This window comes from Prinia subflava, chromosome 7 (genome assembly GCF_021018805.1).
Source record: "Prinia subflava isolate CZ2003 ecotype Zambia chromosome 7, Cam_Psub_1.2, whole genome shotgun sequence".
Taxonomy (NCBI): Eukaryota; Metazoa; Chordata; class Aves; order Passeriformes; family Cisticolidae; genus Prinia; species Prinia subflava.
Genome location: NC_086253.1, coordinates 1,580,981 through 1,607,655, shown reverse-complemented (window position 1 = coordinate 1,607,655; position 26,675 = coordinate 1,580,981). Strand labels below are relative to the sequence as shown.

General features: G+C 47.4%; 1 protein-coding gene across 8 annotated transcripts in view; it reads right to left on the bottom strand.

Moving 5' to 3' along the window:
* The window catches only part of ZNF638 (zinc finger protein 638), a 49,331-nt gene that overhangs the window by 13,216 nt on the left and 9,440 nt on the right, over positions 1–26,675 (bottom strand). For all 8 annotated transcript variants that reach the window (XM_063401287.1, XM_063401283.1, XM_063401286.1 and 5 more), the window contains exons 2-16: positions 23,555–25,352; positions 18,208–18,269; positions 17,200–17,238; positions 15,316–15,626; positions 12,767–13,077; positions 11,164–11,310; positions 9,333–9,449; positions 7,523–7,581; positions 7,366–7,409; positions 6,104–6,169; positions 4,885–5,112; positions 3,780–3,820; positions 2,834–2,965; positions 1,647–1,775; positions 1,165–1,206 (exon numbers count right to left, since the gene is read on the bottom strand). In XM_063401287.1, coding sequence (XP_063257357.1) covers positions 1,165–1,206; positions 1,647–1,775; positions 2,834–2,965; positions 3,780–3,820; positions 4,885–5,112; positions 6,104–6,169; positions 7,366–7,409; positions 7,523–7,581; positions 9,333–9,449; positions 11,164–11,310; positions 12,767–13,077; positions 15,316–15,626; positions 17,200–17,238; positions 18,208–18,269; positions 23,555–25,352 — 3,526 coding nt within the window. The remainder of the gene's footprint in view (positions 1–1,164; positions 1,207–1,646; positions 1,776–2,833; positions 2,966–3,779; positions 3,821–4,884; positions 5,113–6,103; positions 6,170–7,365; positions 7,410–7,522; positions 7,582–9,332; positions 9,450–11,163; positions 11,311–12,766; positions 13,078–15,315; positions 15,627–17,199; positions 17,239–18,207; positions 18,270–23,554; positions 25,353–26,675) is intronic.

Genomic DNA, 26,675 nt, shown 5'->3' with positions numbered 1-26,675 from the left:
GAAAAGAGGGTAAAAGGAAAAAAAGGGGGAAAAAGGGGGAAAAAGGAGGAAAAAGGAGGAAAAGAGAGAAAAGAGGATAAAAGGAAAAAAGGGGGAAAAAGGGGGAAAAAGGGGGAAAAAGGAGGAAAAAGGAGGAAAAGAGAGAAAAGAGGATAAAAGGAAAAAAGGGGGAAAAAGGAGGAAAAAAGGAGGAAATAGGATAAAAGGGAAAAAGGGGGGAAAAGGGGAACAAAGAAGAAAATTAAAAAAGAGGGGAAAAGGGGAAAAAGGAGAAAAAAGGGAGAAAAGAGGATAAAAGGAAAAAAAGGAAAAAGGGGGGAAATGGGGAAAAGGGGAGAAAAGAAGGAAAAATGGGGATAAAAGGAAAAAAAGAAGAGGAAAAAGAGAAAAGGGGAAATAGGGCAAACAGAAAAAAGAAAAAAGGGGAAAAAGGAAGGGGAAAAGAAGGAAATGAAATGGATGGAAAAGGGGAAAAATGGGAAAGGAGAGAAAAAAAGGGGGAAAAGGAGAAAAACAGGAGAAAAGAGGGTAAAACAAGAAAAGGGGAAAAAGGGGAAAAATGGGGAAAAGAAGGAAATGGAAATGAGGGAAAAAAAAAGGGGGGAAAGGGAAGAAAGAGGGGGAAATGGGGGAAAAAAAGATAAATAGGGAAAAAAGGAGAAAAAGGGGGAAAAAAGGGGAGAAAAGGGGGGAAAAAAGGAGGAAAAAGGGAGGAAAAAGGGGGGAAAAAAGGGGAAAAAAAGGGGAAAAAATCCCTCTCCATCTCTAAAACATGGAATTTTGAGTAGGAATTGATCTGTTTTCCCCACTCCCATTTTCTGCTTCCCATCACGTTTTTTTAGGAAGAAAACCTCTGAGCCACCTGAGGAGAATCCTGGAATAAACCCTGGAATAAACCCTGGAATGAATCCTGGAATAAACCCTGGAATAAACCCTGGATAAACCCTGGAATTCTGAGGGGATCCAAGGCTCCAAATAATCCCATTGCAAGGCTAAAAATGGGAAATATCCCAACCTGAAATGCTCAGGAATGCTGGGGATGGGAATTCCCAACTCCAAATTAAGTAAATTCCAAAGAAAAATGGGATAATGAGGAAAAAATGGGATAATGAGGAAAAAATGGGATAATGAGGAAAAAAATTGGGATAATGAGGAAAAACTCACGTTGGGATCGGAATCCTTGATGAGAGCAATGAAAATCGCCTCCTTTAGAGAAAAAAAGGGATTGGAGCTTAATTAGTAATAATTAATAATTGATTAATAACGCATTGATAATAATTAAAACATTCAGCATCTCAAAATCCATACAAATATTTCTCAGGATCAATTCCCAGCAGGAAAAATCCCTGGTTTTAAACACCAGGAATTGTTAAAAATTCAATTTAAATCCCAAATCCTGCTCGAAGCGGGAAATTGGGGATTTTTTTTTCTGGAATTTTCCCCTCAATTCCCAAAATTCCCACAATTTCCAAATTCCCACAATCTCCACAATTCCCAAATGCCCCAATTTTTTTCTTTAAAAAATCCCCCAAAATAGCCAAAAAATCCCTAAAATTCCCCAAATTCCTCCCAAAAATCCCCGATTTTTTCCTGAATTCCCGAATTCCCGATTTTTTTCCGGGATTCCCTGGGAATTCCGGCCTCACCTCGTCCTCCAGGGAGCTGTGCCGGGGCTCGGGCTGGATCTGGAGCTCGTTCCCATCCAGGGCAATGGGGAAGCTGCTGTAGAACTTCACCATGGACTCGGCAGCTGCCCTGGGGATCTCCAGGTACGCCTGGAAAAGCAGCCCCAAATTCCTCAAAAATCCCTCCAAAAATTCCCAAAAAAATCTTCCAAAATTCCCCAAAATTTCAGGAAAAATCCCCCCTTAAATTAAAAAAAATCTCCTCAAGTTTTAAAAAAAACCCACCTAAAATCGCCAAAAAATCGCTCAAAGCCACCCAAAATTCTAAAACAATTCCGCAAAAAATTACCAAAAAATCCCCTTAAAATTCTCAAAATATCCTCCAAATAACTGCCCTCAAATAATCCCAAAAAACCCTCAAAAATGCCCCAAAAAACTCCTCCCCAAATTTCCCAAACAGTCCCAAGAATGTCCCACAAAATCCTCCAAAATTCAAAAAAAAACCCCTAAAATTCTGAATAAATCCTCAGAAATCCCTCAAAAATTCCAAAAATATCCCCCTCAAATTAAAAAAAAATCCCCCAAATCCTAAAACAATTCCCCACAAAATCCCCCCCAAAATTCTAAAAAAATCCTTTAGAAATCCCTCAAAAATCAAAAAAATCCCCGATATTCCAAAAAAAATCCCTCAAATCCTAAAACAACTCCCCACAAAATCCCAAAAAAAATTCCCAAAAATTCAAAAAAATTCCCCCAAAATTTTAAAAAACCCCACAAAAATTAAAAAAAAAATCCCAAAAATTCAAAAAAAACCCCCCCAAAATTAAAAAAAAAAATCCCAAAAAATCCCCAAAAAATCCCCAAAAAATCCCCCAAAAATCCCAAAAAAATCCCAAAAAAATCCCCAAAAAATCCCCCAAAATTCCAAAAATATCCCCCTCAAATTAAAAAAAAAATCCCCCAAATCCTAAAACAACTCCCCACAAAATCCCCAAAAAAATCCCAAAAATTCAAAAAAAATTCCCCCCAAAATTTAAAAAACCCCACAAAAAATTAAAAAAAAAATCACCAAAAATTCAAAAAAAATCCCAAAAAATCCCAAAAAAATCCCCAAAAATCCCCCAAAAAATCCCAAAAAAATCCCCCCAAATTCCCGCATTTCCCCCGATCCCAAACCCTCCCGGTGCCCCGGAATTCCCGGGCTTTGCCTTTTTGTGGGAGGAGAGCACGAGGAGGTCGCGCAGGCCCCCGAAGGGCTTGGCCAGCCCAGCGATCTCGTCCTCGCCGCACTCCCTGTCAGGCAGGTTGGACACCAGCAGCACGCACGGCTCCTCGGGGTCCTGCCGGAATTCCGGGAATTTTTGGGAATTTTGGGAATTTTGGGGAATTTTCCCCGCTCTTGTTCCCCTCCCTGGGCTCGCTGTTCCCGGCCCCAGGGGATTTTTTTTGGGATTTTCTGGGGGAGTTGTGGGATGGGACTGAGGTAAAGATGGAGGTGGGGAATGCCGGAGGTTATTGGGGAAGGGTTGGGATGTCCAGAATTCCACAATTCCTGAAATTCACGGAATTCCCTCAATTCCCGAAATTCCCACAATTCCCCAATTCCTCCAATTCCCCAAATTCCTCCAGTCTTCACAATTCTTCCAATTCTCAAATTCCCCCAATTCCCACATTTCCTCCAATTCCCCAAATTCCTCCAATTCCCCGATTCCAAAAATTCCCCCAAGCCCCAATTCCTGAAATTCCCACAATCCTCTAACTCCCAAATTCCCCCAATTCCCAAAATTCCCACAATTCCTCCAATTCCCCCAATTCCCAAAATTCCAACACTCCCCTAATCCTCAAATATCCACAACTCCCGCAATTCCCCCAATCCCCCCAATCCCCAAACTCCCATAATGCCCCAATTCCCAAAATTCCCCCAATTCCCAAATTCCCCCCAAATCTCAAAATCCCCACAATTCCCAAATTCCCTCAAATCCCCCAATCCCCAGAATTCCCCCAATTCCCAAACTTCCACAATCCCCCAATTCCCAAAATTCCCCCAATTCCCAAATCCCTCCAAACCTCAAAATTCCTACAATTCCCAAATTTCCACAATCCCCCAATTCCCAGAATTCCCAGAATTCCCAAAATTCCCAAATCCCCGCTGACCTTCCCGTCGGGCTTCGCGGGTTCCTCTCCTGCCGCCAGCTCTGCACGTCGGGAGAAGGAGGAGCTGCAACCTCGGGAATTCCCAAATTCCCACATTCCCAGGACCCCTTGGAATCCCCATTTCCCCAAGGGCTTTTTCCCACTTTTATTCCCAATTTCCCAAGATTTTTTCCCTGTTTTCCTGATTTTTTCCCCCCTGTTTTTTCCCTTTTTCCCCCCATTTTCCCCAAGGTTTTTCCCATCTTCCCAAGTCCTCGTTTTCCCATTTTCCCAATTTTTTTTCCATTTTCCCATTTTTTTCCCCACTTTCCCAAAGTTTATTTTCCCCATTTTCCCCAATTCTTTCTCCCATTTTCTCTTTCCATTTTCCCAAGTTTCTTTTCCCCAAGTTAATTTTCCATTTTCCCCATTTTCCCAACTATTTTTTTTTTAATTTTTTCCCATTTCCCCCCATTTTCCTAAAGATTTTCCCCATTTTCCCAACTTTTTATTCCCATTTCCCCAGTTTTTTTCTCCCATTCTCCCAAATTGTTTATTCCATTTTCTTCACACATTTCCCCAAGTTCTTTTCCCATTTTCACAACTTTTTTTCCCCCATTTTTTCCCTTTTTCCCAGTGGTTTATTTCCCATTTTCCCCATTTTTTTTTTCAATTTTTTCCCATTTTCCCAAAGGTTTTTCCCCATTTTCCCAACTTTTTTTATTCCCATCACCCACACTTTTTCCTCCCATTCTCCCAATTTTTTTCCCCATTTTTTCCCTATTTTTTTCCCTTTTTTCCCCATTTTTTTCCCATTTTTTCCCCTTTTTTCCCTATTTTCCCCCCATTTTTTTCCTATTTTTTCCCCGTTTTTTTTTCCCATTTTTTCCCTTTTTTTTCCATTTTTTTCCCTTTTTTTTTCCCATTTTTTCCCCATTTTTTTCCATGTTTTTTTTTCCCATTTTTCCCCTTTTTTTCCCTGTTTTTTTTCCCTTTTTTTTTCCCTTTTTTCTCCATTTTTCCCCTTTTTCCCCCATTTTTTTCCCACTTTCCCCCCCTCCATCCCCGCTCCCTCCCCATCCCAGAATTCCCATTTTTCCCGTTTTCCCAGGTTTTGGTCTCTCACCCTCTGGGGCGCAGCATTCCCGCGGTTCCTCCGGAGCCTTCCCGGCGTCTCCAGGCCCCGCTCCGGGCTCGGCTCCTTCAGGGTCGGAATTCCCGGGTTTGGAATTCCCGGGCTTGGAATTCTCAGGATTGGAATTTTCAGGATTGGAATTCCCGGGATTGGGGGGCTCCGATTCCGCTTCTGCCGCTCCCGGCGCGGCCTCGGGGCCCTGCGGGTCCTCAGCGCCTCCTGCCCGGAAAACACCAACATTCCCTTTTCCCACTTTTTTCCCATTTTTTCCCATCTTTCCTTTTTTTTTCTATTTTCTCAAAATTTTTTCCTCGTTTTTTCCCACTTTCCTGACATTTTTCCCCATTTTTTCCCATTTTTCCTTTTTTTCCCCTATTTTCCCAAAGTTTTTTTCCTCATTTTTTCCCATTTTCCCAACGTTTTTTCCCATTTTCCCAAAGTTTTATTCCCATTTTTCCCATTTTCCCAAGAATTTTTCCTGTTTCCTTTTCCCACTTTTTCCCCCATTTCTCCACTTTTTCCCCCATTTTCCCAGATTTTTTCCCCCATTTCCCAGGGGTTTTTTCCAGTGTTTTTCAATTTTCCAAAGATTTTTTCCCATTTTCCCAACATTTCTTTTCCCATTTTCCAAAGGTTTTTTCCCCATTTTCCCAATTTTTTCCCCATTTTTTCCCCATTTCCTTCAGATTATTTTCTATTTTATTTTCACATTTTCCCAATATTTTTCCCGTTCTCTTTTCCCATTTTCCCCAATTTTTTCCCCATTTTTTTTCCATTTTACTGACATTTCCCCTTTTTTCCCACTTTTTGTTTGGGTTTTTTTTCCCAAGGATTTTTTCCCTGTTTTTTCCCATTTTTTCTCATTTCCCAAGAATTTCATTTCTCTTTCCTTTTCCCATTTTCCCAAGTTTTTCCCCATTTTCCTGAGAGGTTTTTTTCCAAATTTTCCAATTCTTTTCTCCATTTTTCCAAGGTTTTTTTGCCATTTTCCCCCCATTTCTTTTCCCATTTTCCCAAGGTTTTCCCAGTTTTCCTGAGGCTTTTTCCCCAATTTTTTTCTCCATTTTTCCAAGTTTTTTTTTCCACATTTTTTCCTTTTTTTTTCCCATTTTTTTCCCATTTTCGCCCCATTTCTTTTCCCATTTTCCCAATTTTTTTTTGCCCGTTTTCCCAAGTTTTTATCCCAAATTTTTCCCCGTTTTCCCCTCACCCTCTGCACTCGGGGCTTTCTTCACTTTCTTCTCTCCCGGGACTTTCTTCACTTTTTCCTTTTTCCCTGGAAAACAGAAATTCCCAAAAAATCTCAAAATTCCCAATTCCCATCAGTGACTCCTTCAAGAGCCAGAAAAATCTGGAAAAATCAAAGGGATTCCAGGAAAAAAAGGGAATTTTTGGGGAAAAAAATTGGATTTTAGGGAAAAAATGTGGATTTTTTGCGGGAAAAAATCTGAATTTTAGGTGGAAAAAAAGTGGATTTTAGGGGGGAAAATGTGGAATTCAGAGAAAAATTTGGATTTTGGGGAAAAAATGTGGATTTTAGGGGGGACAAAAGTGGATTTTGAGGGGAAAAAAAATGCAGATTTTAGGGAAAAAAAGTGGATCTTGGAATTTGGGGAGAAAAGTTGAATTTTTGGGGAAAAAAAGAGGATTTGAGGAAGAAATTCTGGGTTTTTTTTAGGGTAAATAATGCTAATTAACTTAATTAACTCATGGATTGAATTAATCCCCAAATTGGGATTCATCCCAAAATGGAGCTCGGGAATGGAGGGAAATGGATTTGGAGCCAAAGAATTTCCTATTAAAAAGCCAAGAAAATTAAAATTAATTAAGGCAATTAATTAATTAGGCTGATTAATTAATAACTGGGATTAATTGATTAAACGAGCCCAGGAATGGAAGAAAAATCGATGATTTGGAACCTCAGCATTTCCTGTTAAAAGCCAATAAAACCAAAATTAATTAGGACAATTAATTACTTACATGGAATAATTAGACTTAATTATCCCATTAATTAATAACTAATAATTAATTATTTAAATTAGCTTAAGGCTTGATGAAAATGGACGATTTGAAACTCAAGAATTTCCTAATGAAAGCCAAGGAAATTAAAATCAATTAAGCCAAACAAATTACTTAAGTGGATTAATGAAGAATTAATGAAGAATTAATTATTAACTACTGAAGTCAGGAACGGAGGAAACCCAAGAATTTCCTATTCAAAGCCAAGAAAATTAAAGTTATTAGGCCAATTAATTATTATTGGGTAAACAATTAATTATTATTTAATTATTAATTGCTTAATGAGCTCAGGAATGGATGGAAAATCCATTTGAAACCCAAGAATTTCCTACTAAAAGCCAAGAAAATGAAAATTACGCAGGCCAATTAATTAACCAAGCCAATTAATCAATCGAATCAATTATTAATTAGTTAATTATTACCAATTAATGAGTTAATGAAGCTCAGCCTCACCTGTCACGGCTTTGGGGCTCTTGGTGCTGCTGCTCGGGGTTTTCCTGTGGGCACAAAAAAGACACCAAAATTCAATTAAATTCTAATTAATGACAATTAAAGCCCGATTAAAGCCCAATTAGCGCAATTAACGGTAATTAACGGCGGGAGCTCTCACTTGGTGCTCGTGGGGGTTTTTTTGGGGTTCAGGACTCGTTTCTTCACCGGCTTCTTGGCCTGCCAGGGGAAAGATGGGGATTCATTAATGAGCAATTAATGGGCTTAATTATCATTAATCAGTGCTAATTAAGGAGCTATCAAATAGGAATTAGGTCCACTGTTAATTAACATCTCATTTCGATTAATAACTGTGTGAATTTACAGATATAATTACATCAAATGGGGTTAATAATAATTATTAATAATGAGGTATCTGTTAATTAAATTAATTTCGTTTCAATTTAATTAATCCATGAATATCTAATACAAACATACAAAAACAAAAGTAATTACTGCTAATAGTGGTAATTGATAATTTGAAATAATTAATATTACCCACTATTAATTATTAATAATGTATATATAAATTATATATTAATATATAACATATATTAATTATATATTAGTGCATAATATATATTAATATGTATTAAGCTATAATATAAAACATAATATGTATATAACTATAACTATGTATATTTATAGTAAATTAATAATATATAATAAAATGTTGATATTGCAACTATAACATTTGTATAATTATCAAATAATAATTATTATTATGACAGCTCTTACTATATAATTATTAATAAGTTATTACAAATATTAAGAATTAATATTAACATGCAAAAATATATTAACTTTAATATTAGTAGATAACATTAATATAACGATATTTATACAATTAATGAAGTTATTAATGTTTTAATTAACATAACAGGCTCTAATATTAATATTCCTGATTGCAATTCTCTCTTTCAGTTGGAATTCCCGGCTGGAATTCCCAATTGGAATTCCCATTCCTGGCTGGAACTCCCAGCTGCAATTCCTTCTCTCAGCTGGAATTCCCAGTCAGAATTCCCAGCTGGAATTCCCAGCTGCAATTCCCTCTCCCGGCTGGAATTCCCAATTGGAATTCTCTCTCCCAGCTGCAATTCCAGGTCAGAATTCCCGGCTGGAATTCCTGATTGCAGTTCTCTCTTCCAGTTGGAATTCCCGGCTGGAATTCCCAGTCAGAATTCCCAGCTGCAATTCCCTCTCCCGGTCACTATTCCCGGTCAGAATTCCTGGTCAGAATTCCCACCCGTAATTCCTGGTCAGAACTTTTGCTCAGAATTCCCTCTCCCGGTCAGAATTCCCATTCCCGGCTGGAATTCCTGCTCAGAGTTCCTCTCTGCCAGAATTCCCGCTCACCATTCCCGGCTACCGTTCCCTCTCCCAGTCACAATTCCCAATCAGGATTCCCCCCAGAATTCCCCTTCTTGGTCAGAATTCCCACCTGGAATTCCTGGTCAGAGTTCCCATCTGGAATTCCCAGCTGCAATTCCCGGTCGGAATTCCCGCTCAGAATTCCCTCTCCCGGTCGGAATTCCCGCTCAGAGCTCCTCTTTGCCAGAATTCCCACTCAGCATTCCCAGCAGCAATTCCCACTCCCAGTCACAATTCCCAGTGAGAATTCCCACCCGGAATTCCTGGTCAGAATTCTCGCTCACAATTCCCTCTTCTGGTCCCCATTCCCACTCAGGATCCCCCGGCATTCCCGGTACATTCCTGGTGCCATTCCCGGCGCATTCCTGTTGCCATTCCCGGTGCATTCCCGGTGCCATTCCCGGTACATTCCCGGTTCATTCCCATGGCATTCCCGGTACATTCCCGTTGCCATTCCCATTGCCATTCCCGTTGCCATTCCCGGTGCATTCCCGTTGCCATTCCCGTTGCCATTCCCGTTGCCATTCCCGTTGCCATTCCTAGCATTCCCGTTTTCCCACCTGCGCCCTCTCGGCCACGCTGATCCGGATCCGTTTCCCGTTGAGCACCAGGGGGGAGCTCTCGGCGAACTTGACGGCGGCCATGACGGCCTCCTTGTAGTTCATCTCCAGGTACGCCTGAGGGAAGGGACGGAATTCCCGGGATTCCGGGATTCCCGGGGTCAGGGGAATCCGGGAATGTTCCCATGGGGAGAAAGGGGGTTGGGAGGGCGGGAATTCTGTGCGGGGGTTTGGGAATTGTGGGAGGGGATGGAAGGGGGAAAGGGGGAAAAGAGGAAAAAAGGGGGGGAAAGAAAGAAGGGAAAAGAAGGGAAAAGAAGGGAAAAGAAGGGAAAAGAAGGGAAAAGAAGGGAAAAGAAGGGAAAAGAAGGGAAAAGAAGGGAAAAGAAGGGAAAAGAAGGGAAAAGAAGGGAAAAGAAGGGAAAAGAAGGGAAAAGAAGGGAAAAGAAGGGAAAAGAAGGGAAAAGAAGGGAAAAAACAGGAAAAAAAATCCAAACCAGAAAAACAAAAAAAACCTGGAAAATGAGGAAAAAGAGGGGGAATGAGGAGAAAAGGGGAACAAAAGGACAAAAAAAAACAAGGAAAAAAGAGAAAAAAGGGGGAACCTGCCCCACCCCCACCTCCGAAATCCCCGAATCCGGAGCGGGAATTCTCCCGGTTCCCCATTCCTGGCCAGGATTTGGGGCCAGATACCGAATTCCCGCCGTTCCCAGCCGGGAGTTTCAGGATGAATCCCAAATTCCCGCCATTCTGGCCGGGATTTTCAGTATGGATCCAGAATTCCCGCCGATCCCAGCCGGATTTTGGCCGGATCCCTAATTCCCCGCCGTTCCCAGCCCGGATTTTGGCCGGATCCCGCATTCCTGCTGTTCCTTGCCAGGATTTTCAGGATGAATCCTGAATTCCCACTGTTCCCAGCCGGGATTTGGGGCCAGATCCCAAATTCCCGCCATTCCCAGACAGGATTTTCCAGCCGGATCCCGCATTCCCAGCTGGATTTCCCGGCCGGGATTTCCCGGCTGGATTTCCCGGCTGCATCCCGCATTCCCGGCTGGGATTTTCAGGATGAATCCCGCATTCCCGGCTGGGATTTTCAGGATGAATCCCGCATTCCCAGCCGTATTTCCGGGATGAATCCCGCATTCCCGGCCGGATTTCCGGGATGAACCCCGCATTCCCGGCTGGGATTTTCAGGATGAATCCCGCATTCCCGGCCGTATTTCCGGGACGAACCCCGCATTCCTGGCCGTATTTCCGGGACGAACCCCGCATTCCCGTCCGGATTTCCAGGACGAACCCCGCATTCCTGGCCGTATTTCCGGGACGAACCCCGCATTCCCGGCCGGATTTCCGGGACGAACCCCGCATTCCCGGCCGTATTTCCGGGACGAACCCTGCATTCCCGGCCGGATTTCTGGGACGAACCCTGCATTCCCGGCTGGATTTCCGGGATGAACCCCGCATTCCCCGCCAGATTTCCGGGATGAACCCCGCATTCCCGGCCGTATTTCCGGGACGAATCCCACATTCCCGGCCGTATTTCCGGGATGAATCCCACATTCCCGGCCGGATTTCCGGGACGAACCCCGCATTCCCGGCTGTATTTCCGGGACGAACCCCGCATTCCGGGCTGTATTTCCGGGACGAACCCCGCATTCCCGGCCGTATTTCTGGGATGAATCCCGCATTCCCGGCCGTATTTCTGGGATGAATCCCGCATTCCCGGCCGTATTTCCGGGATGAACCCCGCATTCCCGGCCAGATTTCCGGGATGAACCCCGCATTCCCGGCCGGATTTCTGGGATGAATCCCGCCGTTGCTGCGTGCTCACCTCGTTGCGGGAGCGCAGCACGATGATGTCGCTGACCTTGCCGAAGGGCTGCACCAGCCGTTTGATGTCCTGGTCGCTGAAGCCGCCGTCGGGCAGCTCCGAGAGCTGCAGCACCGTCCCGCAGCTCAGCAGCTCCTCCCGCAGCAGCTGCGGGGGGAAAGGGGACAGCGTTCCCAAAGAATTCCAGGGAAAATGATGGAATTCCGGGAGTTGAGAGTCCCCTCTCAGCCCTGCAGGCGCCCAAGGGAAGGTTGGGTTGTGGAGTGAAATTTTTGTGGGGTTGGAGAATTCTGGGATTTTTTCATCCCTGAAAATGCTGCATTGGGATTGCAGCAACCTGGGATTGCGAAATTAATCTTTGTGGAATTGCAGAATTCCAGGATTTTTTCGTCCCTGGAAATGTTGGATTGGAGCAATTTGGGATTGTGGGAATGGTGGAAAAAAAATCTTTGTGGAATTCCAGGATTTTTTTCAATCGCTGGAAGTGCACAAGGAAAAACTGGATTGGGTTGGAGCAATTTAGGATTGTGGAATAAATCTTGGTGGAATTCCAGGATTTTTAACTCCCTGGAAATCACCAAGGAAAGGCTGAATTGGGATTGTGGAATGAATCTTTGTGGAATTCCAGAATTCCAGGATTTTTTGCTCCCTGGAAATGCTGGATTGGGATTGGAGCAAAATGGGATTGTGGAATAAATCTCGGTGGAATTCCAGGATTTTTTCCTCCCTTGAAATGTCCAAGCAAAGGCTGCAATGGGATCGGAGCCACTTGTGGGAATTGTGGAATGGATCTTTGTGGGATTCCAGAATTCCAGGACTTTTTCATCCCTGTAAATACTGGATTGGGATTGGAGCAAACTGGGATTGTGGAATAAATCCTCCTGGAATTCCAGATTTTTTCGTCCCTGGAAAGGCTGGATTGGAGGAAGCTGGGATTGTGGAATAAATCTTTGTGGAATTCCAGGATTTTCTCATCCCTGGAAATATCCAAGGAAAGGCTGGATTGGGATTGTGGGAATTGTGGAATGAATCTTTATGGAATTCCAGGATTTTTTCATCTCTGGAAATGTCCAAGGAAAGGTCTGACTGTGGAATAAATCTTCTGAAATTCCAGAATTCCAGGATTTTTATGTCCCTGGAAATGCTGGATTGGGATTGGAGCAAAATGGGATTGTGGAATAAATCTTGGTGGAATTCCAGGATTTTTTCCTCCCTTGAAATGTCCAATCAAAGGCTGGAATGGGATTGGAGCCACTTGTGGGAATTATGGAATAAATCTTTGTGGGGTTGCAGAATTCCAGGATTTTTTCATCCCTGGAAATGCTGGATTGGGATTGGAGCAATTTGGGATTGTGGAAATGGTGGAAAAGGTCTTTCTGGAATTCCAGGATTTTTTTATCCCTGGAAGTGCTGGATTGCAATTGGAGCAATTTGAGATTGTGTGAATTGGGAAATAAATCTTTCTGGAATTCCAGCATTTTTTCATCCCTGGAAATGCTGGATTGGGACTGGAGCAACTTGGGAACTACAGAATAAATCATCTTTGAGTTCCTTCCCGTCTGGAATCCCCCCAATCCCAGGAATTCCCGGGAATCCCCCTCACCCTGTTGTAGGATGCGGGGTGACTTTTCCTGGACTCCTCCTCCTCCTCTTCCCTCTCTTTTTTCGGGATCGACCCCTCGGATTCCTGGCCGGAGCTGGGCCCTGCCCCAGCCTCTCCCTCCTTCCTGGAGCTCTTGGGAACGCTCTTCACCGTTTTCCTGCCGTTCCCGCTCGTCCTGCTGGGAATTCCGTGGGATCTGCCCGACGCCAGCGACTCCTGCACCGCCGCCTGCAGGGATTTGTGCCTCTTGAACTCGGCCAGAAATCCGGGCCCCAGCGTCTTCATCACGGCCTCCAGAGCTGCCTTCCTGTCTGGGAACGAGGAAAAATCCACCTGGGAATGCTGGCAGTATTCCAAGGAATTGTTCTTCCCGGTTTTCCTGCTGGTTTTGGCTTTGTCACCCAACCCTGAGCTCGGGAAAACCTTCCTGATCCAGAAACCTCCGCTTCGTCTGCGCTCCAACAAGATCCACAAAATCCCCAAAATCCAAAATCTGACCTCTTTTCCTACAGCAAGGAATGACAAAAAAACCCTGGAATTTCTGGGAATTTTTGGGAATTTTTCTGGGAATTTTTGGGATTTTTTTGGGAATTCTTTCGGGATCCTGCTCCTCTCTCTCACAGATACCCAGCAGTACTTACTGGCTCGGAGCCTTCTGCTAATTCCTGCCTTCCTTGGCTTGCTCTGGGCTGCTTTTAATTATTCCTTAATTAATTTCCTGGCTGCTGGATTGCTGTGGAGAATCCAGAGGTTGGTTATTGATTGGCTCCTTCCCAAGTTTTAGTTTATCCCTAAAAAACATAATCTCGGGAATGTGCTTGACCTCTTCACAAATTCCCACTCGGATTTCTAAGCTCGAAAAAAGTCCTGGAAGGACAAAATGGAGCCTGGGTGAGGGAAAAACTTTGGGAATTCCACTCAGCATTCCCAAAATTCCAATCTAGGATCTCTTGGGAATCTGCCTGACCCTTCCTAATTTCCTGCTCGAATTTCCAACCTTGAATAAACCTCCTGGAAACACCAAATGGAGTCGGGATGAGGGAAGAAAATCTGGGGATTCCGCTCAGCATTCCCAAAATTCCCATTTGGGATCTCTTGGGAATCTCTTCCCAACTTCCCACTTGGATTTCCAACCCCTACAAACTCTTGGAAGCAGAAAACGGAGGCTGGATGAGGGGAGAAAATTCCAGTTTGGGATCTGTTGGGAATCTGCCTGATCCCTTCCCAACTTCCCACTTGGATTTCCAACCTCGGAACAAAGTCTTGGAAGCACAAAATGGAGCTTTGATGAAGAAAAACCTTTGGGAATCCCACTCAACATTCCCAAAATTCCCATTTAGGATCTCTTGGGTATCTCTTCCCAACTTCCCACATGAATTTCTAACCTTGAAAAGAAACTCTTGGAAGCACAAAATCAATGGGAGAACCTTTGGGAATCCCTTTCACGTTCCCAAAATTCCCACTTAGGATCTCTTGGGAATCTGATCCCTTCCCAACTTCCCACTTGGATTTCCAACCTCTAAACACTCTTGAAAGCACAAAATCAATGGGAAAACTTTTGGGAATCCCTTTCAACGTTCCCAAAATTCACGGTTAGGATCTTTTAGGAGTCCCTTCCCAACTTCCTATTTAGATTTCTAACCATGAAAAAGAACTCTTGGAAGCAGAAAAACAATGGAAACACCTTTGGGAATCCCACTCAGCATTCCCAAAATTCCCAAAACTCTTGAAAGCACAGAATCAATGGGAGAATCTTTGAGAATCCCTTTCACGTTCCCAAAATTCATGGTTAGGATCTTTTGGGAATCCCTTCCCAACTTCCTATTTGGATTTCCAACCTTGAAAAAGAACTCTTGGAAGCAGAAAACCAATGGAAACACCTTTGGGGATCCTACTCAGCATTCCCAAAATTCCCAAAACTCTTGGAAGCACAGAATCAATGGGAGAATCTTTGGGAATCCCTTTCACGTTCCCAAAATTCTGATTTAGGATCTTTTGGGAATCCCTTCCCAACTTCCCACTTGGATTTCCAACCTCTACAAACTCTCGAAAGCACAAAATGAATGGGAAAATTTTTGGGAATCCCTTTCAACGTTCTCAAAATTCTGATTTAGGATCTTTTGGGAACCCCTTCCCAACTTCCTATTTGGATTTCCAACCTTGAAAAAGAACTCTTGGAAGCAGAAAACCAATGGAAACACCTTTGGGGATCCTACTCAGCATTCCCAAAATTCCCAAAACTCTTGGAAGCACAAAATCAATGGGAGAACCTTGGGGAATCCCTTTCAACATTCCCAAAATTCTGATTTAGGATCTTTTGGGAATCCCTTCCCAACTTCCCACTTGGATTTCCAACCTCTACAAACTCTCGAAAGCACAAAATGAATGGGAAAATTTTTGGGAATCCCTTTCAACGTTCTCAAAATTCTGATTTAGGATCTTTTGGGAATCCCTTCCCACCTTCCCCCTCGCATTCCCAACCTCCCCGAACCCCCGGTAGCGCCTCTGGCAGCCCGGCGCGCGTTCCCAGCCCCGCGTGCGGCGCCAACCTTCGGAGCGGCTGGAGCGGCGCGCGGCGCGCTCGGCGCTGGAGGAGCGGCGGGGCCGGGGGCTGCCCCGCAGCGGGGGCCGGGGCCGCGGCGGGGAGCGGGAGCGGTGCCGGGGGCTGGGCCGGCGCGGGTGCCGTGGGCTGCGGCTGCGCGGCCGCCGGAAGCGCGGCGGGCTGCGCGAGCGGGAGCGGTAGCGGCGCGGCGGCGGCCCCGGAGCGCCGCAGCCGCGGGGCGGGCCCGAGCGGCGCCGGCTGGGGCTGGAGGAGCTGGAGCGGTGCTTGGGCGTGCGGTTCTCCTTGCGCTCGGCATTCCTGCGGGACGGGAACAGTCAGAGCCGGGATCGGGGCGGGTTGGGGAATAGGGAGGAGCGGTAACAGGGAGCAACGGGATTTGTTCTTGGGAAGGATCAGTGTTTGATCTGGGAGCAGTCAGAGCTGGGATCACCGTGAGGACGGGATCAGAGGGGAGTTGGGGAAAAGGGAGCAATGGGAACATTGAGGAATGGGATTTGTTCTTGGAAAATATCAATGTTTGATCTGGGAGCAGTCAGAGCCTGGATCGCCGCGAGGACGGGATCGGGGGGAGTTGGGGAAAAGGGAGGAGTGGGAACAGTGAGGAAATGGAACAGTGAGCAATGGAAAATGTCCTTTCCTTTTGGAAAATGTCAAAGTTTAATTTGGGAAAAGTGAGCAATGGGAACAGTGAGAAATGGGATTTGTTCTTGGAAAAGATCAATGTTTGATCTGGGAACAGTCAGAGCTGGGATCTCCTCTTGGAGCGGTTCAGGGGTTAGTTTGGGAAAAAGGAGAAAAGGAAAAGTGAGGAAATGGGATTTGTTCTTGGAAAATATCAATGTTTGATTTGGAAGGAGTCAGAGCTGGGATCTCCTCTTGGAGGGGTTCAGGAATGAGTTTGGGAAAAGTGAGTTTGGGAACAGTGAGTTTGGGAACAGTGAGGAAATGGAACAGTGAGGAAATGGAACAGTGAGGAAATGGAACAGTGAGGAAATGGAACAGTGAGGAAATGGAACAGTGAGGAAATGGAACAGTGAGGAAATGGAACAGTGAGCAATGGGATTTCCTTTGGGAGGATTTCAGTTTAGTTTGGGAAAAGTGAGGATTGGATTTCCTTCTGGACGGTTTCAGAGTTTCAGCTGGGAAAAGTGAGCAATGGGATTTCTTCGTGGAGGATTTCAGAATTTAATCTGGGGAAAGGGAGGAATGGGAAAAGTGAGGAATGGGAAAAGCAAGGAATGGGAAAAGCGAGGAATGGGAAAAGCGAGGAATGGGAAAAGCGAGGAATGGGATTTCCTTTTGGAAAATGTCAAAGTTCAACTTGGGAAAAGTGAGGAATGGGAACAGTGAGCAATGGGATTTGTTCTTGGAGAGTTTCACAGTTTAACTGGAAAATTTCCAAGTTTAATAAGGGATAAAGAGGAGGGAAAAGGGGGAATTTGGGAAAAGTGAGGAATGGGATTTCCTCCTGGAGGATATCAGAATTTAAGTTGGGAAAAGGGGAATGGGATTTCCTTTTGAAAAATTTCCAAGTTTAAGCTAAAAAAAGTGAGGAATGAGTTTTCTTTTTGGAGGATTTCAAAGTTTATTTGGAAAATTTCCAAGTTTATAAGGAATAAAAGGGAGAGAAAAGGGGGAATTTGGGGAAGTGAGGAATGGGATTTCCTTTAGGAGAACTTCACAGTTTAATAAGGGATAAAAGGGAGAGAAAACGGGAATGTTGGGAAAAGAGGCAATGGGATTTATTTTCTGGAAAAATGTCAAGGTTTCATTGGAAAATTAATAAAAAATGTTAAAATTTGTTTTATTATTAATTAATTAGCTTAAATTTGTGGGTAATTAAGGGGAGGAATTAAAAAGCATGAGGTACCTGTTGGAGGAGTGAGCCTCAGGATTCCAATCGGGATATCTGTCAATGACAACGGAAAAACATCACTGGAAAAGCCAAAATTCTCAACAAAAAAAGGATTTTTCAATAAATATTCCCATTTAGGACTCCAAAAGCACCAAATGTTGATTTCTGTTTATCCAAGGTGAGGTTGGATGGGAACTGGAGAAATTTGGGATAGTGGGAAGTGTCCCTGGATGGGATTGAAGGTTCCTCCCAACCAAAACCATTCCAGGATTTTGGAGGCTCTGGGAGAGCTGGGAATGTTCCCATGGAAAAGGGAAGGGCCCAGGGAGAGCTCAGAGCCGCAGGACTCCAAAGGGGAGCTCTGGTTTTGGGATGATTCAGGATCGGATCCCACTGAGCTCCACGGGGTGTCTGAAATCCAAAATCTTTCATTTGGATGTGGGGAGAATCCAGGGAAAGTGACAGCGCCCGGGAATCCCCAAATCCCTGGGAATGTCCAAGGCCGGGCTGGACAGGCCTTGGAGCCACCTGGGATAGGGGAAAGTGTCCCTGGATGGGATTTAAGGTCACTCCCAACACAAAACATTCCAGGATTCTGCTCTGGACAATGGCTGGGAATGCTGGGAATGTTTCTCTAGAGAAGGGAAAACTCCAGGAAAAATTCAGAGTCCCTGCAGGGGCTCCAGGAGAGCTGCAGAGGGACTGGGGACAAGGGATGGAGGGACAGGACACAGGGAATGGCTCCCACTGGGAAAGGGGAGATTGGGCTGGGATCTTGTGCAGGAATTGCTGCCTGGGAGGGTGGGGAGGGGCTGGGCTGGAATTCCCAGCTTTGCTGTGGCTGCCCCTGGATCCCTGGCAGTGCCCAAGGCCAGGCTGGATGGATTTGGATCCTGGGATAGTGTGAGGTGTCCCTGCCCATGGATGGGGATGGAACTGTTGGGATTTGAGGTCCCTCCCCAGCATTCCACAATTCCCAGTGGATTCCCAGTGGATCTCAGCGGATCCCAGTGGATCCCTTACTGTTGGCGCAGCCTGCGGCAGCTCTCGAGGTGGGTGGGGTTGTTCTGATGCAGGATCCAATCCTGGGGGAGAAAAAACATCAGGAAAAGTTGGATCAGTGTGGAAAACCCCGGGATGGGCCCAATCCCTTGGGAGCTCTTGGATTTTTTTTTCACTTTCCAGCCCATTTTTACCTCAGAAAAGTGAAATTTCCAGGGAATTCAGGCAGGAGATTAAAAACTGATTATCACTGCTCCAGAAGAAAAGCCTCAATTAAATCAATTAATCAAATCAATTCATTAAATCAATATTAATTAAATCAATCAATTCAATAAACCAATGAACCCACCCCCACGCTGGGGATGGCAGCACCACATGGATCACTGGAGGCTGCTCCAAAAAAAAAACGGGAATTAAAGGGAATAAATCCATGATTTGCCGTCACATCCATGAGCAATTCCAGCTCTCCCAAAAAGGGGCATCTCCACATCCAATCTCACTCCCAAGCCCGGAATTTCCGTGCCTGGAGCTCCGGGAATGTTCAGTTCCCATCATGTCACAGCTCAAAGGTCACTCCAGAGCCTCGGGATGTTTTTCACGCTCGTTTATCATTATTTAAAAAATCGGATTAAATGGGATTTCATTCCACATCAAAGTCCCTAAATTCGGGTTTAACTGAGAATGCTGGCAGGGAGCAGGGAAAAAAGGAGGCAGCTTTCTATGGAGAAGGGATATTCCTCGGAAAACTCTGGAATTCTTCAAGGTGGAACATCCCCAATGATAATTATTAAATATCCTTGGAAAAAAAAATCAACTTCCAGCTGCTCCAAAATCCAATAAAATGTGGAATAATGAGTATAAAATAACAGATCTGAAAAGTCGGGATGATGGAATAATCCCCACAAGGATAAAGCAGCAATTTCAGCATTCCAAGGTTTTCCCTAATTCCAGGCCATCCCTAAGCAATCCCATTCCCAAGGATCCAGATTTTTCCAGGCTTCAATTTAACCAGAATGAACCACGAGGAAAACTTGGTGGGAATGAAAAGGGAATTTGACTCCCAGAATTCCAATTCCATGGTGCCAAGGAGGAATTTTCGCTCCCAAATCCCTCCAGCTGCTGATCCATCACTTCTGGGAATCTCTTTCTCCTCGCCAGGTCCTCTGGATTGATGGATTTTCCTCCTTTTTGCCTCATTCCTGGCTTTTCCCACTCTTTGGGAATATTCCACTGTCCACAAAATCCCAAACCCTCTGGATTTATGGATTTTCCTCCTCTTTGCCTCATTCCTGGTCAACTCTTCGGGAACTCCGCTCATGGAATCATCACGGAACATTTGGGTTGGAAGGGAACCTAAAGATGATCCCATTATCCCAGGTTGCTCCAAACCCCATCCAACCCCGCCTTGGACATTCCAGGGATGGAGCAGCCACGACTTTTCCTGGGGTCCAAAGAAATCTTTCCCCTAAAAGTCCAGGATCCCTTCCCATTAAAATCCTGGGGAGAAGGAAAAAAATTCCATCCAACTCCTCCATTCCCACCTTCCCTAATTCCATCCCAACCTCCTCTCGCTCATGGATCACCACCAAGAAATCCTGGAAGCAGAAGGTGGTGGAGCAAAGTGTCCAAGAAAGGAATTCCGAGTGCAAATCTTCACGGAAAATGACAAATCCCAAGGATTTCACCGATTCGAGGTCCGAGGAGGCATCGCCCCCAACTTTAAACGGAATTAGGGAATAAAAGTGGATAAAAATCAGGATAAATTCCATCCCTCATGCCGGGAAAGTTTCAAATCCCCTTTATTCCACAAGTGATGGCACTGAGGATGAAGGAATCGTCGTCATTCCAAGAAATCCGCTCCATCCGGAATGTGATGTGTTTGCAGGGGGAGGAATCCCACAAATCCCATCTTGTTGTTCCAACAGGACACAATTCCGAGGAGAAAACAAAACTGTTCCATGGAATGTCCAGAAAATCCTCTGAGATTTTAAGGATTTGGGAAATTAGAATTGAAAGGGAACAGCAGCGGGGTCAGACTCTGCCTATCCCAGAGTGGAATTGGGAATTTTGCCCTAAAAAAACTTCCAGGACACAAAGATTTTTGGGAATACCTGGCCCAAGCACCGATTTTTGCCTCAAATTCTGAATTTAACGCCCAAAAATCCACCCTGGTGTGGCTGCACCTCCTTACAGCCAGCCCTGAGGATCCCACAGGAACATGCCCAGAATTCCTGAGGCTGGAAAATCCCTCAGGATCAGAGACCAACCTCTCACCATGGCCCTGCCTGCCTGGGATAAAAACAAAGCCAAATCTGTCAAATTCTGGTGCTGCCCCAACCCCACCTTCCATGATATCTCCACAAATTTCAACTTTTCCCCCACAAATTCCCAACATTTCGGACCTGCCTGCTTTAAACTTTAAAATTATCTATTTTCCATAAAAAACTCTGGATGCAGGTGGGAAATACCAAAACTTGTGGCTTCCAAAAACAAAAAAAACAAAACAACACACCCTAAAATGTATTAGAAATCAGCAAAAATGACATCCAGGTGTTTTTTTCCAGGGAAAATTCAGACCCCAGAATTTGGGCACAGCCAAGTTGGAGGGATGATGTTGGGATCAACGTCCCACATCCAGGTGGGAACCTCAGTTTCATATTCCAGTGGCTGGAATTCTCTTCCCATGGGCAGCGCGGCGTGGTCGGATCCCAAACGAGTCAATCAGGAGCGGATTAAAAGGATCCATGGAAAAAGGGAGCTCAGCACCAACAGCCTGAACTTGGAATTCATCGTTGGAATTTTGTTTGCAGGGTCTTCATGTGTGGGATGAATGTTTTCCTCGTTGGGAAATTTCATCTGGAGTCAGTTCTTGTTATCCCAGAATCATGGAGTGGTTTGGGTTGGAAAAGACCTTAAATCCCATCCCATTCCCACCCCATCCATGGGCAGGGACACCTCCCACATTCCCAGTGTCCAGCCTGGCCTTGGGCACTGCCAGGGATCCAGGGACAGCCACAGCAAAGCTGGGAATTCCAGCCCAGCCCCTCCCCACCCTCCCAGGCAGCAATTCCTGCACAAGATCCCAGCCCAATCTCCCCTTTCCCAGTGGGAGCCATTCCCTGTGTCCTGTCCCTGCAGGCCTTGTCCCAGTCCCTTTGCAGCTCTCCTGGAGCCCCTGCAGGGACTCTGAGGATTCCCTGGATTTTTCCCTTCTCCAGGTGAATATTCCCAGAGCAGAGGGGCTCCAGCCCTGGGAGCAGCTCCGGGGCCTCCTCTGGATTTGCTCCAGCAGCTCCAGGTCCTCCTGATGCTGCCCCAAAGCTGGAGGCAGCTCTGCAGGTGAGGCCTCACCTGGGCAGAATTCCCACCTTTCCACTGTCCCCACTGTGGGATCAGCCCAGGGATCTGTCTGGGACATTTGGAGTTCTCATCCTTCTCCCGGGGCTGCTCCAATCCTTCTCTTCCCACCTTGGATCTGTGCTGGGATTGTCCTGCCCCAGGAGCTGCTGGCCTCGCTGAGCCTCACTGGGGTGGGGTGGTCCCACCTCTCCCGGCTGTCCTGGAAAATCCCTCCAGGTGTGACCCCAGAGCTTGGAGTCCCTTCACTGTGCCAAGGGTGCTCGATCCTGGTGTCCTTGTCACCGATGGAGACGCGGAACGGCACCGATCCCAATCCTGGGGGTGGCTGCTCCCACCTGGACACGGAGCTGGTGACAGCCCCAGGTGCCACCATCCAGCCCTGAGTGCTCCACCCATGAAATCCACCTCTCCAGGGCAGGTGGGACAGCACCAAATGTCCAAAAAGTCCTTGGGAATCACCGGGAATCACCGGATCTGGCGGCTCTTCCAACCTGAGGTCACATCCAGCTCTCCCAGAACAGGACAGGGAATGGCTGGGAAGACAAACCTTGAATGTCCACAGGTCATCTCCAACCACCCAAAACCAACCGGATCCGCTGAACTGCAGAGCTGGAATTGAGAGGAATTCTTTGATCCCTGGAATTCATGGATACACCAGCTGGAAGTTTCTTCATCAAAGCTTTATTTGTGGGATAAAAACTCCCAAACTCTCCTGGTTCTTCTGCACCAGGGCTGCTCCTGTGAGGTGTTCCTGGGAGACAAACACCAAACGCTTCCCACAGGAAGCGAATCCGGGCCGGAGCTGAAGGACAGGGAGCAGATTTGGGAGGCTGCAGCCGGATCGGGATTCCTGGGAACACATCCCTTCCCAGCGCCACCAGGACAAGATCTCACAACCTTTAACCCACCCCAAAAACCTCAGCCACAGCTGATCTGCCAACAGATTTTTTGTGACATTTCCATCCTTAAACAAGTGAAGAATTCCCATTTAAATTCATTCCCTTTTCCCAACTTGCTTTTTCCCTTTATTAACACCCCCTCACTTTTATTTCCCTGTTCAATTTTACCCATTTTTCTGTAAAATCGTCCTTTCTTTCCCATTTCCAGCTGCCCATCTCCCTGGCCCTCAGCACTTCCTGAGGAAAAGGGTTTGGGAATTTGTTTATTTTTCCCTACCAAAGCCATCCCCATTTTCAGTCAGACTTTTAATTCCCAGCACAAACAGAGCCTCAGATCTCCGGGATTTTACCAAATTACAAAAATCCCTCCCTCGCAGCCTCTCCACACTTTGCAATTCGAACACATTTAATAATTATTAATTAATTATTCTGGGGTTTTTCGTATCATGTTCTCCCATATATTGAACAGATCAAACCTCAGGCTTCTCCAGGAAAACCCACAGCTTCCAAAACATTTTTTATCTCCCAATACCCACCATTTTCTCCCTTTATTTTCCCCCTCCAACTGGAACTGTGATTTCCTTCCAGGCTGAGAGCCCGGCGGGATGAATGGACGCATTTTCCGCGTCGCTCCGAGCCAGCCTCTGGAATATTCAGCGTTGTCACACAGGGCAGATTTGGAAGATGAAATTTCGGGTTCTAAATGGGCTCTGTTGTTTTCAGGCAGAGTTTGGAGGAGGAGGAGGGCAGGGGGAATGAACACACAGACATCTCACCCACCCCAAGACATGATTTGAGTCCCCCACACACACCATTAATATTTCACTCCGCTACCCGAGGTTTGGTTTGTTGTTCGAAACCCGCTGCAAAGTCAGAAATCATTTCAATATTAAAAAGAAAAAGAAAAACTTAAATAGATCAACACATAAAGCAACTCTGAAAAGCAACTGGGAGTAGAGCACGCCATTACAATCATTGCTGGCACCATTCCCAACACTCCAACTTGGCGACCAGCATCCCAATCCATGGAATTCCCAGGGCAAACCACCAGCGGCAGGAAAAGGTGCCGAGTACACACGCTTAGGGAATAATCTGGGAAAGCCACTCACCTTCATTTGAGTGCATTCAAGGTTACACAGAGAACACAAATGTGGGAATATTCGCGGCGACGTGGCATAGTAGTCGTTCATCATGGACGGGGTGGGCAGGCGTTTGCTCTTCTGGGGATCCGAGAACACGGGCAGCCAGGACGCCTTCACCACCCCGAACGGGGATTTGATGGGCTCCTCTGCCGACGACCGGTAGGGTTTGTGGAAGGGTTTGTGTCCCGCCGAGGCCCCGCCGGTGGAGGCGGCGCCGGGTCCGGGATGGGCGCTGGGATGGGCGCCGGGATGGGAGCTGGGATGAGCGCCGGGATGAGAGCCGGGATGGGAGCTGGGATGAGCGCCGGGATGGGAGCTGGGATGGGAGCCCGGATGAGAGCCAGGATGGGCGCCGGGATGGGCGCCGGGATGGGCGCCGGGGCCGTCGCGCTGCTTCTGCTCGTGGTGGGTGATGGCGGCCAGGAGCCCGGCCGAGAAGGGCGGCGTCGACAAGGGCGGCGTCGTCAAGGGCGGCAACACGTGCTGGGACACGGGCGGCTGGACCAGCGGCGGCATCACCGGGGGCAGCAGCGGCTGCGGCAGCGGCGTGGGCAGCAGCGCCGGCAGCAAGGGCGGCAGCACCGGCGGCATGGGCGGCTGCGACACCGGCTTCACCACCGGCAGCACGGCGGGCGCGGCGCTGCACAGCACCGGCACCTTGGCCGGCGGCTCGGCCGGGAAAAACGACGGGGCGGGCGAGGAGTCGGCGGGGAAGGCCGGCAGCTTGATGAGGTCTTCGGCCGGGAACACGGGGTTGCACGGCACGGGGGTGGGCGGCGGGACGGCCACCGGCACGCTCTGCTCCCGCTGGAACTCCTCCCGGTTCTCCGCGCTCGAGGTCTCGGGGTTGTAGACGCGCGCCTCCAGCGGCTCCTCGGGCGGCGCCTCGGGGTTGTAGGGGCAGATCTCCAGCGGGTCCTCGGTGTAGCCGTACTTGCTGGCGTGGCCGTAGTCGATCACTTTGCCCTTGACAGCGGCGCCGCTGCTCTCACCCGCCACCTCCTCCCCCCGGCCGGGAGCGTGCAGGGCGGGCACGGCGTGGCCCATCTTCCGGATGCGGATCTCCCGCAGGATCCGCGGCATGTTCTCGGGCGTCAGCTGGTCGTCGGGGTAGCGGCTCAGCTCCTCCAGGTCTTCGTTGGACAGCCCGAAGCTCGCTAAAATGCTGGAGGCGCTCTCGGGCGTGTAGCGGTTCTGGGGGTTGGAATTCTGCTCCACCACCGGTGCCGGGCCGGGCGGTTTGGGCCCGGCGGCGCTGGCGGGGCTGGGGCCGCCATCCCAGCGAGTGACACGTGGGTCTCCCTTCTGCTCCTGGTGCAGGTTGCTCTTCTCCTTGACCTTCCTGGGATCGGCCCTGTGCAGCGTGACGCGGACGTTGATCCTCTGCGACCCCGTCCACTGCAGCGCGTCCTGCCCCGACAATCTCTGGGACGCTCCCTGGGGCGTGGCGGGCGCGGCTTTCCTGGGCGGCCCCGGCGCGCCTCCGGCCCCGAACGCTCCCGGGGGCTTGGAGCCCGACGGGTTGGGTCCTCTAGGCCTCGGGGGCAAGGTTCCTCTGGGGCTAAACATTGCGTCTTTCAGCAATGCCTGGCGGACGCCAGCGTGGGGAGGCGCCCGCCCGCCGCTGGCAGCCAAGCGCTGGAGAGCCAAGTGGGTCTTAATTTGGGCAAGCTGAAAAGGAGGAGGGCCCAACACAAGGGGGCTGGCAAGGCCAAGGTTCAGGGAATTCACAAGTGGTGCGAAACTTTCCAAGAACAACACAAAGCTGCAAGTTAAAAGACAAGGATTAGATGGGTCATCTCTGGCATCTGCTCACAGCGGCTTCTAGGACGGGGAGAAAAGCAACCCGAGGCACGGAAGCGGGGTTTGCACCACAGTTTAAAGCACTCAAAAATTCACAGAACACCCGTTTTCTTTCACTGTTTAAAACCTTAAATATAGAGAACAGGTGATTAATCAGTTAAACAGGTGATGAACAAGCTTAACCCAACAAGTTGGATGTCACAGGGAGCACAACCGGTGGGGACACTTGCAACAGCAACGCTTAAAAACCTGGCAGTTCACTTCTTTGTGACAACAGAGTTTGGGTTTAATTACAATTAATAATTTAAGTAAGGCAAAGCGTGAAACCCCCCCCTCCGAAGAGTGACGAGGGATGAGTTGGAAGTGAAACCATTTAGGTGGAGAACTCCAACCAGCTCCAACTGGGTGGGGCTGAGCCGAGGCTGGCGCGGTTTCCAGGAGGACACTCCCATGGGTGAAGAGCAAACCCTGCAAGAATTCACAGGGTGGGTGGGACGAGGCTGGAATTCTGTGGGTAGAAAAGATCCCATCTCTCCGAGAGCTTAAATGGGAAGGGTTTGAAACAGAGAGGAGTAAAAGCGTACAGGAAAGACAAAAAAATCTCCACAGAGAAAGCACCATGGTCAAGAGAAGTGGGGCTTGGTTTGGGTGAAACCACTGAGAAGTGGGGGCTGCGAGGTGGAAAATGGAGGTACAAATCCAGGGAGAGGAAAATGAACCACCACAGAGTCATGGAGAGAGAATCACACAGGGGTTGGGGCTGGAAGGGACCTGAAAGCCCATCCCATTCCACCTCCTGCCATTCCACACCTCCCGCTACCCCAGGGTGCTCCAGGCCCCGTCCAAGCAGGCCAGGGATGGAGACTGAGACCAGTAAAACATCAAAGAGCAGCAAAGTCCTTGGGCACTCCTCGGGGAGTGAGCGAAGACATCGGGAATTCTGGATTTAGGGTGACAACGCAGCGGCCACAACTTCAGCGCGTTCCCACCTCCTTCCCCATTCCCAACCCCAAACACGGCACTGCCGGAGAAGCAGCTGGAAAAAATCCCAACCCTGTCCCAGCCCAAAGCAGGAAAACTCCAGATCCAGGAATTCCTCATTTCCCCCTTGTCCATTTGCTGTCCCCTGGAACTGGACTCTTCTTGCAGCCATCACGAGGTTTTCCAGGAGTTTTCCCGGGAGTTCCCGAAGCTCCGCACTGAATCCCTGTGGTGCTGAGGTTCTCGTCTCGCCGACGCCGTCACGGTGTTTTCTTTTCCAAGCTCACGGAAGCTGACTCCAGCT